The following is a 16,224-nucleotide window of genomic DNA, read 5'->3' as shown; positions in this document are numbered from 1 at the left end:
TTTTATGTCAGCCGTAAATGCAAAACACTACCCAGCACGTCACGTCCGACACAGAGCAGGAGCCCCCCACTTGGCGATTCGGGATATTTGCCACTATTAGATAAGGCCCTGCCACATAATAACCCCAGCAATGTTATACCTCGGCTTACTGCCACGCAGTGAAATGTGAACAAGCAGCTCCTGTGTGTGGTGTTGTGGGTGGAGGAATGCAGGGGTCCGTTTCAAAGAGCCTTGACCTAGGTGCCAAGCGCTCTGTTGTTAAAAACAATAGGGCATTAAAGAGCAAGGGCATTAAGGATGGATCAAATCCAGAGCTGTGGTGAAAGGTTGTTTTTTATTTTCAGTTCCCCTTGCCAAATCAATCACAAGCCTCCTAGGTATGCTACAGGAGGTGTAGTTTTGATTGGCAGGTCAGGAATTCCTAGCCAGGCCGCGCCCTCCTAGTAACGCAACACCTTCAGCGTTGCTTCTAGTCAGGCCAGGAGCAATACAAATATAATTTCTAAGCTCCTGAAAATCCGGGAACTCCTCCCACTTTGTCCGGAAGCAAACAACTAGTAGCAAAGCGTTTGGGAAATGTTAATTTTTATGCTCTTTGGTCAGACCCAGTTTTGAAGAGATTTGAAAGTCAATGATAATCAGGTCAGGGATTCCCGTTTACAGGTCCTTGAGTGGGTCTGCTATCCAGAGGTCGTTGTTCTGTCCAGATATGTTGCATAGGGGGAGTAGATGGGTAAAGTGTGTCTGTAGGCTCTTTCCAATATCCAGACTTCCGGCCTTGACCTGTGCTCGTATCCTCACGTGGTCTCGCTGACGCCCCGCCTCGTGGAGAAAACTATTAAGGTTCCCCGCCGTCAGCCGAGTCACAACAACTTTCGGGGGACTATTCTTCATTCACCACCCTGATTGCAAATGAGAAAATGACATTTAGAATCATCGCTTTTTTGCGAGATATTGAAATACACTTCTGTCTGCAGTTATGTCATCACGACGCCACAAGCAGACAAGGGAGCAGGGGAGGACGGGAGTTAGGATATTAGGAAGGACCCTGAGTGTTTCTTTGTGTGCACATATTTGAGTGCCTGTGTGTGAAGATAGGTGCGGAGAGGACAGATAGATATTTTAAAGGTGCACTGTGTAATATTTTTTGTACTGTACTACTCTGGTCGTCATACCAATAAATATCAGTTCATTATTTAGTAAGTAATCATGAAAAGCTTACATTTGGCAGTAGAAAAGTCAGTTTCAATGTGCAGCATAGTTGCAATACCTACTCTGGCCACCATCCTACACAGTTTAAGAGAGTGGAGAAGAGTGAGTGACTGACCACATCTGCCATATGACTGCACTGAGAACAACTGGGGTACTTGTATCTTCATAGAATCGCATTTAGTAGTCGCTCTCCTCTCAAAGCCCCTACCGTACTTACCAGGCTCTTTTCTCTCCATTAAAAATGAATTCTCCCTAGTCCTCCACACATTTGCAGCTTGCTTGTCTCCTCTCTTGCAAGCCTCTTTGGATAAAAGCATCTGCTTAGTGAAATGTGATTTAAAAGCAGCCACAGACCAAACATGTTTATCTCTTGCAAACGTCTTAGGATAAAAGCCCCTACTACTAAGTGAAATGTGATTTCAAAACGGCACAAACCAAAAACAAGCCAGATGTGTGAATATATCTTTTTTTCCATGAGCAGCCAGTGCTTAGAATAGAGACAACTCTGCTCCCACCAGCTGCAGCTGTTGTCTTGATCTGTAGCCACAGCTCCTGGAGCAGACGACTGTGTTAACTGCAGCAAACTTAGTTTCACTCTCTCTCTCTCTCTCTCTCTCTCTCTCTCTCTCTCTCTCTCTCTCTCTCTCTCTCTCTCTCTCTCTCTCTCTCTCTCTCTCTCTCTCTCTCTCTCTCTCCCTCTCCCTCTCTGTCTCTCTCTCTCTCTCTCTCTCTCTCTCTGTCTGTCTCTCTCTCTCTCTCTCTCATACTCTCTGATGCCTCGCCTCAGGCTGTTCGTGTGGCGTAGTTCGAAAGAAGAAGAAAATGACGGATGGGTTCCATTACGGTGCAATCAATATCACTGCAATCGTCCCTCGACGATGACTAACGAGGGAGTTTAATTTGTCATGAGGTGCGTCTTAGTACACAGAGAGAGAGAGAGAGAGAGAGAGAGAGAGAGAGAGAGAGAGAGAGAGAGAGAGAGAGAGAGAGAGAGAGACTTGTGCTGAGGCGACGTTAGCTGCTGCTTAATTGTTTCGTTTGCTTACTCAGGGTGAGCTCAGACGCGACCCGTGAGCTGTTGTTTATGTGCGGGTGTTAGCGGAGCCTAGCAAACAGCTCTGACAGATTGCACCACGCTCGCCTGATTTTCTCTTAACACACTGCCAGGATTCATCTCCGCAGTGCTCTGGGTGAGACCCTAAGATCTGTCATTAAAAGCATGCGAGAGAGAGAGAGATAATGATGAGAGATTCTAGATGGAGAGATAGAGGGATGGAGAGAGCGAGAGTGTGCAAATGAAGAGAGAAAGAGACCCAGGGAGAGATTGTGATGGACAGACACAGAGACGGAGTGAAAGAAAAAGACAGATGATGGAATTCTGCTTTTCATAACCATAACAAATCACATCATCGGCAGCATGCAGCGAGAGACACTTAGGGGAAACACACACACGGAGAAAGACAAAGATGATTTTGTCAATGGCAATAAAGCAAGACTGAACTCAACGGGAGTCAGAGGAAAGGCTGGAGGGAGACAGATTAGTGTTGAAAAACGATGCAGACTGTAAAAGGAGGCGTGCATATGCATACAAGCAGCCATTGGAGGCCACCACAAATAGGCAGGAAGAACCTTCCCATAATGCAATGCAACTTCCTGTTTAGAGCAATCTGCATAGTCACGAGCTGGGTGTGAGAGTGTTTATCGATGTGTTTTGCCATTAGACTGTTTACACACACACACACACACACACACACACACACACACACACACACACACACACACACACACACACACACACACACACACACACACACACACACACACACACACACACTGCAGATGACCCGCAGGAGGGTAATGGGTAATGAGCACCCTGTAGAGACCAATTGACCCTGGGGATATTGAGAGGGCATCAAGTTAATCATTTTTTAAACACCACCATCTTGTTTATTTTCACTTATTTTGATCAGTTTTCCCTCATTTACACCTCCATTTACACCTCCATATCCTCCGAAACGTGCTACATGTAGCTTTTCGCCATCACCTCTCTATCTCTCTACACCACCCGCCCGCAAACACTCACAGTCACTATTTTAAACTTTTTTTTTAAAAACGATTTCCTTCATCCTATAGAGAAAACCATGAGTGCTTGAAAGATAGATCAAAAAACCTTCAGAGAAGGGACAGTTGGGATGAGTTTACTGACACTCCTCAGGCTTTGTTTTACAGTTGTATGATAATGAGTTAGGCTTCATTGACGCAGCAGAGGAGACATCGTGCTGCATATAGAAATGAATGTGTAATGAATGTGAATATATAGACATAAATGTGTAATATGTTGTTCAGCCCTTTTACCTGTATAGACCCCTGCATGAGGGACGAATGAAAGTGTGTTGTAAACAGAAATGATTCACTGTACTGCATTTTTTAAAATATAAATGACAATGTACTACTACATGTCATGGGTAAAATATTATGTAATTTCTCAAAATATAAATGGCTGAAATGTAGGCCTGTAGTTTCTTTATGCGCCAATGTCATACTGTACTCATTGTTTTGCCGTTTTGCATTTACGCCACGTGAAATTCCAATGCCACCAACCCNCCCCCCCCAAAGGGCCCGAGTGAAAAGCCCCCCCCCAAAAAAAATCCCGGCTGCCCCCATAGTTTTCAAAATTTCTGTGGGAAACACTGCACACTCACACTCACACTCACAGTCACACACACACACACACACACACACACACACACACACACACACACACACACACACACACACACACACACACACACACACACACACACACACACACACACACACACACACACACACACACACACACACACACACACACACACACTCACACTCACAGACACAGACACAGACACACTTTTCTCATTTTACCCTCTTTTTCACCACTCTCTGCCATGCCCTATCTGTCTGTCTGCCAGTCAGTCTCCATGGCATCAGCAACACCTCTGCAGATGCTACCCAGACAAATATCTGCTGATGGTCGGATGCCCTAGGCTATCTCTCTCTTTCCCTTTCTCTTTCTCTTTCTCTATCTCTCTCTCTTTCTCTCTGTCTCTCTCTCTCTCTCTCTCTCTCTCTCTCTCTCTCTCTCTCTCTCTCACTCTGCTACTATTTCCAGTAGCCTGTTTTTAGCCCCCTGCTTGCGTCACTGTCTGAGGCTGGAGCCTGTGCAGAATCCCACCAGGAAACCTGAATATAAAGCTCCTGTTCTCTGTGTGTGTGTGTGCGTGTCTGTTTGTGCGTGTGTGCACGCACACGTATTTGTGGGTGTGTTTTGTTCCCATTTTCTCTCTCGGTGGTTATTGATTAGAATGCACGCCAGTGATTGTGATGCTACTCACGCAGTGGGAGAATGTGAGTGAAAGGATACCGCTACTTATCTGATGGTGTTTCCCCCACTCATGTAGCCCTTTAAATAAGCTCATTCCCCACAGTGTAACTATTACAACTGAAATATCTATTTTGTCGCACTGTGTGTGAGAGAGAATGTATGCGTACTTCAACAGTTGTGCCCGTCTTGTGTGACAAACTAGAATAACCCTCCCCTCTCTCTGCCGTGTTCTCTCTTCTCCTTCAGGTACAAATCTACGAGCTGGAGGAGCACAAGATAGAGACGTGGAGAGGTGAGGCAAATTAAGCACATGTTGAGAAGAAACTACCGGATTGTCTGAAGTACAACTGTAATCCTATTTATGGAAAATTGATTGATTGAACACCTTTCCCATTAGTTCCACCTTGACACAATGTTTTTGCATGTATAAGAAGCACAAAGTGTATTGAGTAATGGTGCTATTGTTAAATACTGCTATTGTTAAATACTGTTCTTGCTTCTCTCCTCTTCAAAACATGTATGTAACAGTGTAACACCTTTTCCATTAGTTCCACAATGGCACTGCTTTGTATGCATAAGAAAGCACTAGGTGTATTATCAATTGAATAATTGTATTGCGGTGTTATTGTTAAACACTGTTCTTACTTTTCTGTCCTCCAGAACTGTATCTACAAGAAACATTTAAACCCTTAGTGAACATATCGCCAGATGCAAGGTAAACAATGTTGTTTTTCAGACTTAATTTAGATGGTTGGCATGTTTTTACATTTACGTATATACTGTGTACGATTTGTTTTGATTCAAGTTTAGATTCTGTATTAAGGCTTTTTCACCTTTGAGATGGGGTATTGTGTTTTCATGGGGGTTGATTTTACTCTTTCTATGTGCATATATGCAGTGCACATACCTTTTTACCATAGCTCTGCTTATTCCATCTCAAAAGCGCAGCACATAAATATCCTGACTGTAATGACATCACTGCGTACGTGTACGAGTTATGCTTTGTCAATATTGCCTGGGCACGGCTGGTTTTATGTGTGCGCCGCCTCTAGATTTCCCCAGGGAAACAGTAAAGCATTTATATTTTGTTCTACTGCCCCTCCACGTGTTTACCCCCGCTCTTTGGGGTTAGCCTTCATTTTCAGCACGCTAAATAATTCACAACACTTTCCCACATATAAAACCCACTTGTGACCCTTCCATTGCATTCAGTCTTTACCTCGGGCCCAAAAAAACATCTCAAAGGCTTCAAAGGTGCTTCTGGCAAGATGGTGGCGCTTAGCCCACACATTATAATATCTCGTAGGCCTACTGTATTAGAAAACTCATTCACACTTTTTATTACTAAAGCAATCAAACTTATAAAGCCTTCTCATTGGGTAAACTCGATTGAGGATGGGTGCAGGCTATTTACCATGGCTTTGCTAATGCTATGCTAAGGTTACAAGCAGAGATATTACAGACAGAGATACGTCATTCCAGTTCTTTTCTGGTATTCACTTTATGTCGGGTGAACGCCCCTTTAGGAGACCTTCGGTTAGGAGACCTTCTGAGGTTGAGAATAAATGGAGTCCCCTATAGCGCTGTAGATGGCGGTAGCGCACTTCTTGTGCAAAGGGAGGGGACAACGTCCCCTTAGGAGACCCAACTTGAGCACTCACTTTTGCATTGGATGGGCGTGTTTTGAATCCTCTTCATTACTCCACCCTACTTTGTTACAAGGTTCTGTGCAGATTCCATTTTACTGTTCAATGCAGGAGCCTGGCGCCATATACCTTTTGGTGAAGGCTTGATGTTAAAGGGGTATGCCACTATTTTGGGGCTTAATACAGTTAAAATCGTTGGCTGGGGTTTATAAAGGTGGTAAAGTGTCATGTTAAGCGTTGTTTTGCTTTAAGACAAGTTAAAAGAGGGAGTATGTAGCTAAGCTAGTGAAAGTCAATGCAACCATGTAGCATGTAACATGCTACATGGATGCATTCGCTTTCACTAGCTTAGCAACACGCTCCCTCTTTTAACTTGTCTTAATAGCAAGACAACGGCTTACATGAAAAATAAGACACTTTACCACCTTTATAAACCCCAGCCAACGATTTTAACTGTATTAAGCCCCAAAATAGTGGCATACCCCTTTAAGAATGCAGAACATCACTGCCGGCTGCCTTGTATGTCTTCTGTTAAAAAAGGCGAGGGTGTATAGACTGCAGTCTGTGTGTCTCGGGTAGCGCTTCGTAAATGTCACATTGAATAATTACCAGCCAGCATCATGTTCCTTCCTGAGTGTGCGTGCGTGTGTGCGTGCGTGCGTGCGTGCGTGCTTGTGCGCGTCTGTGCGTGCGCGCCTGTGCGTGCCTCTGTGTGTGCATGTGTCTGTGTATGTGTGTCCGTGTGTCTGTGTGTGAGGGTGTGAGTGTACAGTGGCCTGCAGTGTGCCTTGCTGTGAGCGCTAGGCAATGGTTTTTTGCATCCCTGATGTATAACGTGAGAAATATATGAATCTAATAAATGTAATTCCAAACGGCGAGTTTCGACTGAGAAAATTACAATCTGTGCGTGTCTTTTGTGTCCCCACAGTATATTTGACGCGGTGTATTCGCTGATCAAGAACAAGATCCACCGGCTGCCCGTGGTCGACCCAGTCAGCGGGAACGCACTTTACATCCTCACGCACAAGAGGATCCTCAAGTTTCTCCAGCTCTTTGTGAGTGCCCCTCCCTCTGTTGCCCTGTCGCCCCTTTGTTGGCCCAAGCTGATGTAGCAGGCAGGTGTTGAGCTATGTGGAGGCAAGCAGGGCATGTGCCCTGGGACCCAGGGCCCCTCCCATGTTTGTGGTGAGAGCCCCATTGTAACCTTAGCAGGCTGTAAGGGGGGCCCTGGTAGTGTTTTGCCCTGTGGCCAGGTGTGCAATAGTTCTGCCACTGGTAGCAGGTTCAGTTTTTCCACTTGCCATTGTGTATAGTAATAGTGGAACACTTCGCTGTCCTTTTAAGAACGCTGTTGGATATAGGAATGAGGCCTTCTTAGGCTCTTCCCTGGTCATTTTGGACATACCTACGTACAAGTGCCACAGCCACTGGATGCTTACATATGCTCATTTAACAAGTATTGGTCTACTTCTAAAGAATAAGGTTATCTTTCACACACCGCGCTCTTCCGTCTTGTTGGTGCGTCTCTGAAGTAATCTAGTAGTAGGGAATGGATCGCTCTCAATTTTTCTTCTTTCTTGTCTTCTTTCTTGTGTTTCCACAAGAAAGAAGAAAAATTGAGTGCGATCCATTCCCTACTACTTCTAAAGAATAAAATCTGGTGATTCCCACACAACGCATCTGACATCTGTTGCACAGCCATAGACACTGTGACATCACCAGTGCTTTCACATTTTTTCCATTTGACAAGTTAAGGAAACCAACCGTGCTCTTTGGAAGGAAAATCTAATGTTATCCATTGTGTTTGTATTACCATAACAGTGTTAATGATTTCCTGAGTGAAGTACCAAGGTATTTCTCATTTCCTCATTTTGGCAAATGATTTATTTTATCTTCAAAGGCCTAGTGGACTGCCACTAGGTCTGCCTGTGGGTTTCAACCCACTGTAGTGTCACATCTTCTTGAACTGCTCAACCATATCACTGAGCTTTCTGCGTGTAGCACTTGCACCAGCAGTGGACGGGACTGGGCTGGACTGATATTATGCCATGTAGAACGTCTGCAAGTCCCCTGACAGTCTCCAGGGGGTCGATCCTTTTTACATTTCCTTTCTGTCTTTCATAGGGACAGGCTCAAATTTTAGAGCAGCCCATTGGTCCATCTTCAATATAGTGGAGTCAAGCAGTATGATACAGTATGAAAACGTCTTATACCGTACATGTGAGGGGCCAGTTTAAGCCGAAAATGCCCGGGTGCCGTTTTTGCTCCCAGTCCAGCCTTGGTTGTTTTAGAAACCAATACATTCTCAAGGTCATGCCTTTTTCTTTTGCTCCGTTTCCCATTTATTGCTACCAATATATAGTCAACTTGTATGATTCACTTGTAACCGCATCACCAAAGTTGATGTCCTGCCAGGCCAGTGGGGTACTTTGGAACAGGCAGTGCCTTTTCTCGGAAGATCTGGGCAGGTGCTTCCATCTAGTGGATGTATGAGGAACTGCGTAATGGTAATTGAAATGTTTTTGGCCAGACTCTGTAGGTTTTTTTTTACTTTTGAAATGTGCATTGTACGATCTGTATTCCTCAATGGGTTGGATAAAGAGCAGTTTGTTGGCTGTTTGCCAGAAAAGGGCCTTTTCAATCTTTTCAGTGACATTACTTTTTTTGGCTGCAGATTTAAAAGACGCCATCATGTAACTGTCCTTAAATGATCCCTCTCTGCCCTAAACACAATTACGTAAAGTGAAGCACTTCTGGACTCTACGAACATCTGAATGAGGGTAGGGGGATATGTGGATGCATTGGGGAAAAAATACAGTACTTTGGAATGAGGGGAGAGAACTGAAGAGAGCGTAAAGAAAAAACAAACGCAACAGGGTTTTTAATGTTGGTAATGAGACTTCTTTTGGCCGTACAGATGATGCAAACTTGAAACATCATTATGCAGCATTCAGTGATTGCTGTCCTTGGATGACCCCCTCCCTCCACTCTCTAAACAGAATTACATTAAGTGAAGCAGCGACTCCCAAAAAAGAAAAAGCCCACTGAATGAAAAGGGAGGGAGAGAGAGAGAGTGGGTGCGATGCGGTTTAGGGAGAGATGTACTGAACACTTCAGGCTGTGGGGGACAACCATTTACAGAAAAGATGGAAGGGCATGTGTGTGAGTAAATACAGAAAGAGTGAAAGTGAAAGTAGGACAGATATACACACAGACTGACAAAGATGGACAGAATGTCACAGCGTGATGATGGCAGAGGAGGACGAGAGGAGATGGAGTGATTAAGAACAAATAGAGGGAAGTGAAAGGAAGACGGATAGATAGACGGCAGACACGGATGGACAGAATGGCACAGTGTGATGGGAGAGAAGAGAAGAGGAGAGGAGAGGAGGACGAGAGGAGAGGAGAGGCGCCCTTGACTCCTAAGGGAGGGATTACAGTAATCCATCTGACTGCTGTGATCTCATCCAGTCACATCTCTCTCTCTCTCTCTCTCTCTCTCTCTCTCTCTCTCTCTCTCTCTCTCTCTCTCTCTCTCTCTCTCTCTCTCTCTCTCTCCCCCTCACACCACCTCTCTGTCTCTCTCTCTGTCTTTCTCTCTCTCTCTGACACTCATTACACAGCAGTCTAGTGGTCAGCTCAGCTGAGACATAAGTCTGGCGTGTGTGCGCGCGCGTGTGTGCGCTTGCACCAGTGATTGTGTGTGTGTATCCTGGAAACCTCAGAGCAGACGTCCTCACATGCCCTACAGTAGTGCCAGATTATGAAGGCTAGAACTATATGGTGCATCTGTAACAGTCAGAGAGTGACCAAGTTCTGTGGGGTACTCAAAGGTGAGAGCAACAGCCTCGCTCTTGACACAAGTCCCACAGGGATGCTGCCATGCAACAGCATGACAATTGCTGATTTTTTTTATTATTACCTCCGCCAAGGAGGTTATGTTTTCGGTCACGTTGGTTTGTCTGTTAGTTTGTTTGTTTGTCTGTCTATTTGTTTGTCAGCAGCATAACTCAAAAACGAATCAACGGATTTGGACGAAACTTTGTGGAGTTGTTAGTAATGACCCAAGGTACAAGTGATTCGATTCTGGTGGTGATCCGGATCACAAACCGGAACCAGGACTTTTCAAAAGATTCTTCACCATCTAGACGCCCCCTAGTGACCAGAAATTGAATTGCGGGGACTCCACAAAAACAAGGCAGAAAGACTTAGGGTGTAACATAGTCAAATGTATCAAGCAGCTTCCTTGGCGGAGGTCTGCGGAGTGCTTCTAGTTTTTTTGTTTTTGTTTAATTGAATCATAAAGTTCAAGTGGTTGATGTTTTGTTGAACATTGTGTCATCTGTGAGCGAATGCCCTATACTGTAGCATTGACAAACAGTATGGAACAAGGGTTTGTTTTTGTTTTGCTTTGCATGGCTTGGTATAGTGTGTAGTACTACAGTACTAACACACCTACTCCATCCTGGGGATAATGACCTTGTTTCGTCTGTGTTCACATCCCATGAACAGAGTGTAGTGTTTGTAAGAAGAGTGTCTTGACTTATTAAAGAAGTCGCTGAGAGAGTGTAGATTTCACTAGCTGAGATGGGTCAGTGCTACTGACTGACTATCCACACTAAATGATTTAGGTAGAGGTCAGGTTCTGTCAAGGTTAATAGGCTTGTAAAGCAGATCCTAGCAGGACAAACAAGACAACGGCACTGTGATTGATAGAAGTCAAAAGTGAAAGTCTGTCGCATTGGTCATTTGTAGTCACATGGGACATCACAGTGCACACAATGTCATTCAATCTCTCTATTGATTTTTATTACGATTGTTGGCTGTTAACATTATTGTTAATGTTTCTGAGCTGAAATAAAGTCAGCAGTGGAGGGGGATGCCCTGCTCAGCTAATTATAAGTGTGTGTTAACTTGTGCTGAATTGCTTACACAGAACTGAATATGTGCACTCCAGTGTAGTGACACAGATGTCTGTCTGAAGCATGTCCTGTGATGTGGTATGACTTTAGTGCCACCTAGTGGTCTCCTGTGATATTGCTGTGTTATATCCCTAGTCAACAATCGTCAGTAATGGCCCTTACTTTTTAAGTCACGGTACTGTAACTAATGACGGTACACACACAGTATAATGAGTGATTTTTCTGGAATTCTTGTTCTTTTCCCACCTGAAAAATGCATGTGGAAGACCCCATCTTCATTTCAAATTCTGTAACACTGTGTGCCTTGTACTTACTTCGTTTTGTTGAGTTTTGCTAATCACAGCCCTGAAGTGTCTGTGTGAGATGCCTAAGCAAAAGCATTATGATTACCCTGTGTGGCCTCTTGGTAATGTGTGAGATGTGCACTCTAGTCCAGGGCTTCCCAAACTTAACCATGACCAGCCCCCCCCCATATACCAGTAGATCCCAACCAAGGCCCCCCTGACATGAGCTTTCTGTGCACCCGTTTTCACAGCTCAGTGAATTTGGTGCATTCCTAAACCCATTGCAGTTGGCTACTACAGATAGCACAATACAAATATAAACATTGTAAAGAAGAAAACGATTCCACTGGGATTGTTTAGCTTATTTTGGTCTATTTTGGCTTCTTAAATTATTCATTTTATATCACTATATTTTTTCTTCCAACTTGCCGCAGCCCCCCTGACATACCCTTGTGGCCCCCCCAGGGGTCCCCGGCCCCCACTTTGAAAACCACTGCTCTAATCTAAAGCATTATGGTTGCTGTGTGCCCTGTTGGCAGGTGTGTGAGATGCCAAAGCCGGCCTTCATGAAGCAGACTCTGGGTGAGCTGGGCATCGGCACCTACAGCGACATCGCCTTCATCCACCCGGACACGCCCATCATCAAGGCCCTCAGCCTCTTCGTGGAGCGCCGCGTCTCCGCCCTGCCCGTCGTCGACGAGTCAGGTACGCTGCATCGGGACCACTCCACTCTATCTCAATAATAATACCGGTAATAATACATTTATTTGTTAAGCACATTTTCATACAAAGAATGCAGCTCAAAGTGCTTGAACAATAAAATGTCAGAAGATGAAAGAATTTAAAAACAGCAAAAAAGAGCATATAAACACAACAAAAGTAGGCAAGTTGTAGTCAAGGTAGTTAAAATAGCACTAAGACTAATATAAATAAATAACTAAAAGGCATAGGCTACTGCACATAAATCGATATCTCGTCCTATCTGCACTGAGAGACTCTTAACACAGGACAATCACCCAGTATAGTATACAGTTGAGGACGATATTATTAGCCCCCCTCCTGAAATTAGACATTTCTCTTGATTTCTCAGTAAAAATGACCATTATTAACCGTTTCTGTTATTCTGGAAACAAATACACTGATGGAGATAATGTTCAATGAGTTGAATTTGGATTTTTCTATTGTTACGATGAGTTTAAACAAAAAAGGGCAAAAATGACAAGGACAAAATTATTAGCCCCCTGATCATTAATAGTCAATATGGCGTCATTTATGAACCAAAACTGACAACAGGCTCTGATAAGTTGCTACCTAGGTTGGCACATGCCCCACTAGGGATTTTGGCCCATTTCTTCACTTCAAAGTGTTCTAGCTGGTCCAAATCGCATGGATGCTGAGCATAGACAGTAACCACAGACTCTCAGTGGGTTGAGGACTGGACTATGACCGGGTGATTCCAATATCATGGTTTTAGTGTCCTTGAAGAACCTCTGAACTAATCTTAATGTATGCTTTGGGTTAAAATGTTGTTGGAAGACCCAGCAATCCAGATTCAGACCCAGACTCCCTGTGTCTGAGGCTGAATAACAGACTAAAATTGAAGCCCCACCACTATGTGTAACTGTGGAAACTGCTTAGCCTCATTAGACCAAAGAAGCATTGGACACCTGCCTAGATGATTGTTATTGACCTGGCCTCACCTGGAGTTTTTTTCCCCCACCAAGAAAGACAGCTGTTAGGGCTTGTCATCATATTGGGCTTTGGGGCCATCATCACAGAAGAACCCCTTTACTAAAGGCAGTGCATATCAGAGTGTTATTGAGCTTTGCCTGTGAACATTTGAAAGTTAAAAATGAGTTTTGAACGTCTCTGCTTTCATCTGATGATATTCAATTGCACCTGCTTTGATGCATGAATTCGGCTTCTGTCAGGTGAAGAAAGGGATAGGCCTTGAATCGTTATAAGATGGTTTCCACAATTAAACATGGTGGTGGATGCATCATTCTGTGGTAGCCTCAGCCACAGGAAACCTTGTTTGGGTGTACAGCACCATAAAAACTGAAAATTATGATAGAATGTGGAAAGTGACCTTGCAAAAATATGCTCATAGAGGGAGCTAAGATCTTCACTGGATCTTTCAATAAGATAATAACCCAAAACTTGCATCCAAATAGTTCAAATGCTCTTCAAGGATACCAAAACCCTGGTCATGGAGTGGTTCAGACCTCAATCCTTTAGATAGTATTTGAAGAGTGCTGAAAATGAATGTCCACCCTCAACATCCATGCAATTTGGACCAGCTTAACTATTTGCGATGAAAAAAATAGGCCAAAATCCCTGGTAGGACATGTGCCAACATAGTTAAAAACTAATCAAAGTGCCTGGTGTCATTTTTTGTTCATAAATGGCACTGTATTGGCTATTAATGATAAGGGGGCTAATAATTTTGTCCTTGCCATTTTCACACTTTTTTGCTTAAACTCATTGTGAAAATGGAAAAGTCCAAATTTAACTTATTGGATACTATCTCCATGGTGTATTTGTTTCCAGAATGACACATATTTATTAATAGTGATCATTCTCAATGATCAATGAAGAGATATGTCTAATTTCAGGAGGGGGGCTAATAATATCGTCCTGAACTGTATGTGAACTGATGTGAGACTGATTGCTGTACTCAGGTGGGTGCTATATGTTCACTGAAATGTGCAATGATGTGTATTGGGTCTTTGTGTATGTTTTGTTATATTTATGTAAACCGTCAGACACCTTAATTTCCCTCGGGAATAAAAATACTCTGTTCTACTAAAATTCTTCTTTATGTAGAAATACACATTGCAATTCCTCAGACACTTACACCTGTATAGATACTGAGTAAAAACGTTTCGTATCGTCTCGTGCCCGTGGGACATACTGACTCGTATCCTTTTGTTTTCCTTTCCATGACAGGAAAAGTGGTTGATATTTATTCCAAGTTTGATGTCATAGTGAGTATCTATTCTTCTCTTTGCTTATCTGTATCTTTTGTGACAATATTTGATATTTGTTAATTGTTGATATAAAAATATACATCATAGCAACTGTAGCAGTAACGTGTGTGTGTGTGTGTGTGTGTGCGTGTGTGTGTGCGTGTGCGTGTGCGTGTGTGTGCGCGTGTGTGTGCGCGTGCGTGTGTGTGTGTATAGAACCTTGCTGCTGAGAAGACGTATAACAATCTGGACATCAGTGTGACCCAGGCTCTGCGGCATCGCTCCCAGTACTTCGAGGGCGTGATGAAATGTAACCTCATGGAGACACTGGAGACCATCGTGGACAGAATAGTCAAAGCAGAGGTGAGGAATAAAGAAAACACACACAGACCAACCGTATCTCATGCCATTTCGTAGTACGGCCACGAAAATAATCTATAACATTCGTGATACCACTACGAAAAAGGCCTGTTTTTCGTGACTGGGCTACGAATCCACAACCTATGTATTTCAATGGGCTGTCTTATTCGTAACACCGTTACGAAATCTGTGCATATTTTTGGTGGACAATGGATGAACTGCTATCACATTGCTGATTAGAAAACAATATGCAGAAGATATTAAACGCCACAATAAACCTATTTTGGAGGTGCGCTTTCTTCTGACCCAAATGTATCTGCTTGAACTCCAGAAGGCCCGCTTTTCGTGCTGGGCTACGAATCCATAACCTATGTATTTCAATGATGATGGGACTGGGCTGCACAGACACACACACACACACACAAACATGTACACACACACACGATAGTATGAATACCTGAGATCTGTCAGCGTTTGAAGTGCCCCTCATCTTTTTTCCTGTCTGCCTTAAACACCCTGCTCCTGACAACACACACACACACACACACACACACACACACACACACACACACACACACACACACACACACACACACACACACACACACACACACACACACACACACACACACACACACACACACACACACACACACACACACGCACACGCACGCACGCACGCCTACCATAAAACCAAAGTGTTCCTGACAGAATGGTGGCAGGCGAAATTGGGATGACCCACATAAAGTCCGGTAATTGGCCATCTCTCTCTGCCTTATGTCCCATCAAATTACTACAAGCACTTGACATCAATTACCCCTACTTTACTTAATATGCAGCCGCGGGCTGCTTAGGCCACACTATGGGAATAAGGTTTTATACGCCCAGAAATCACTTGCCAACCAAAGTATGGTAAGTTTACCTCCAGAACGGGGACTGTATTAAGCAAAATATCTTTCTGATTACACAGAGTCTGGTTTTGTATTTACCATCTGTAAGCTAATCTACTACTTATTGAAAAGGGACCTTCAATTGTTTGTTACACAGTTTTTGCCCCCTCAGTGGTGCTGTACATAATGAATGAGAGAATATTTTAGATGAATGTTTCAAATTTCTTCATCAAACAAGGATATTGTTGTGATCTAGATGCTTAGAGAAGTAGGCAGGTGTGTGGACCCAAAAAGAACAGTTGAGGGTGAGGAGAGCAGGTTTGCATACTGAATAAGACACTAAGGTCAAGCACAAGGAGTTTTTATTGATTTTCAAAACATAGGTAGTAGTAGAGCAGATGTTTCAGGTTTCTGCCATCATCAGTGCTCTTTGTGCTCTCTTCATCTCCACTCTTTCTCACTTGTGTGTCCTCTGTTTGCTATCTTCATCCATGTAATTTTATCTTGCCTTTTTATTCACTGTGGAAGGCCTTTTGTATCTTATGTGTTTTATTCTTACTGTTGACTTTGTTTTGTT

The 16,224-nt window shown here is 43.6% G+C and overlaps 1 protein-coding gene across 4 annotated transcripts in view; it reads left to right on the top strand.

Annotated features, from left to right (window-relative positions):
• The window catches only part of LOC134455693 (5'-AMP-activated protein kinase subunit gamma-1-like), a 152,847-nt gene that overhangs the window by 132,792 nt on the left and 3,831 nt on the right, over nucleotides 1–16,224 (top strand). For all 4 annotated transcript variants that reach the window (XR_010036146.1, XM_063206913.1, XM_063206914.1 and 1 more), the window contains 6 exons: nucleotides 4,823–4,868; nucleotides 5,237–5,291; nucleotides 7,151–7,277; nucleotides 11,968–12,133; nucleotides 14,378–14,415; nucleotides 14,614–14,760. Coding sequence is in view for 3 of the 4 variants with exons in the window: in XM_063206913.1 (XP_063062983.1) it covers nucleotides 4,823–4,868; nucleotides 5,237–5,291; nucleotides 7,151–7,277; nucleotides 11,968–12,133; nucleotides 14,378–14,415; nucleotides 14,614–14,760 (579 nt within the window). In the remaining variant the exon portion in view is untranslated. The remainder of the gene's footprint in view (nucleotides 1–4,822; nucleotides 4,869–5,236; nucleotides 5,292–7,150; nucleotides 7,278–11,967; nucleotides 12,134–14,377; nucleotides 14,416–14,613; nucleotides 14,761–16,224) is intronic.

This window comes from Engraulis encrasicolus, chromosome 9 (assembly GCF_034702125.1).
Source record: "Engraulis encrasicolus isolate BLACKSEA-1 chromosome 9, IST_EnEncr_1.0, whole genome shotgun sequence".
NCBI lineage: Eukaryota > Metazoa > Chordata > Actinopteri > Clupeiformes > Engraulidae > Engraulis > Engraulis encrasicolus.
This window is presented reverse-complemented; position numbering and strand designations above follow the sequence as displayed.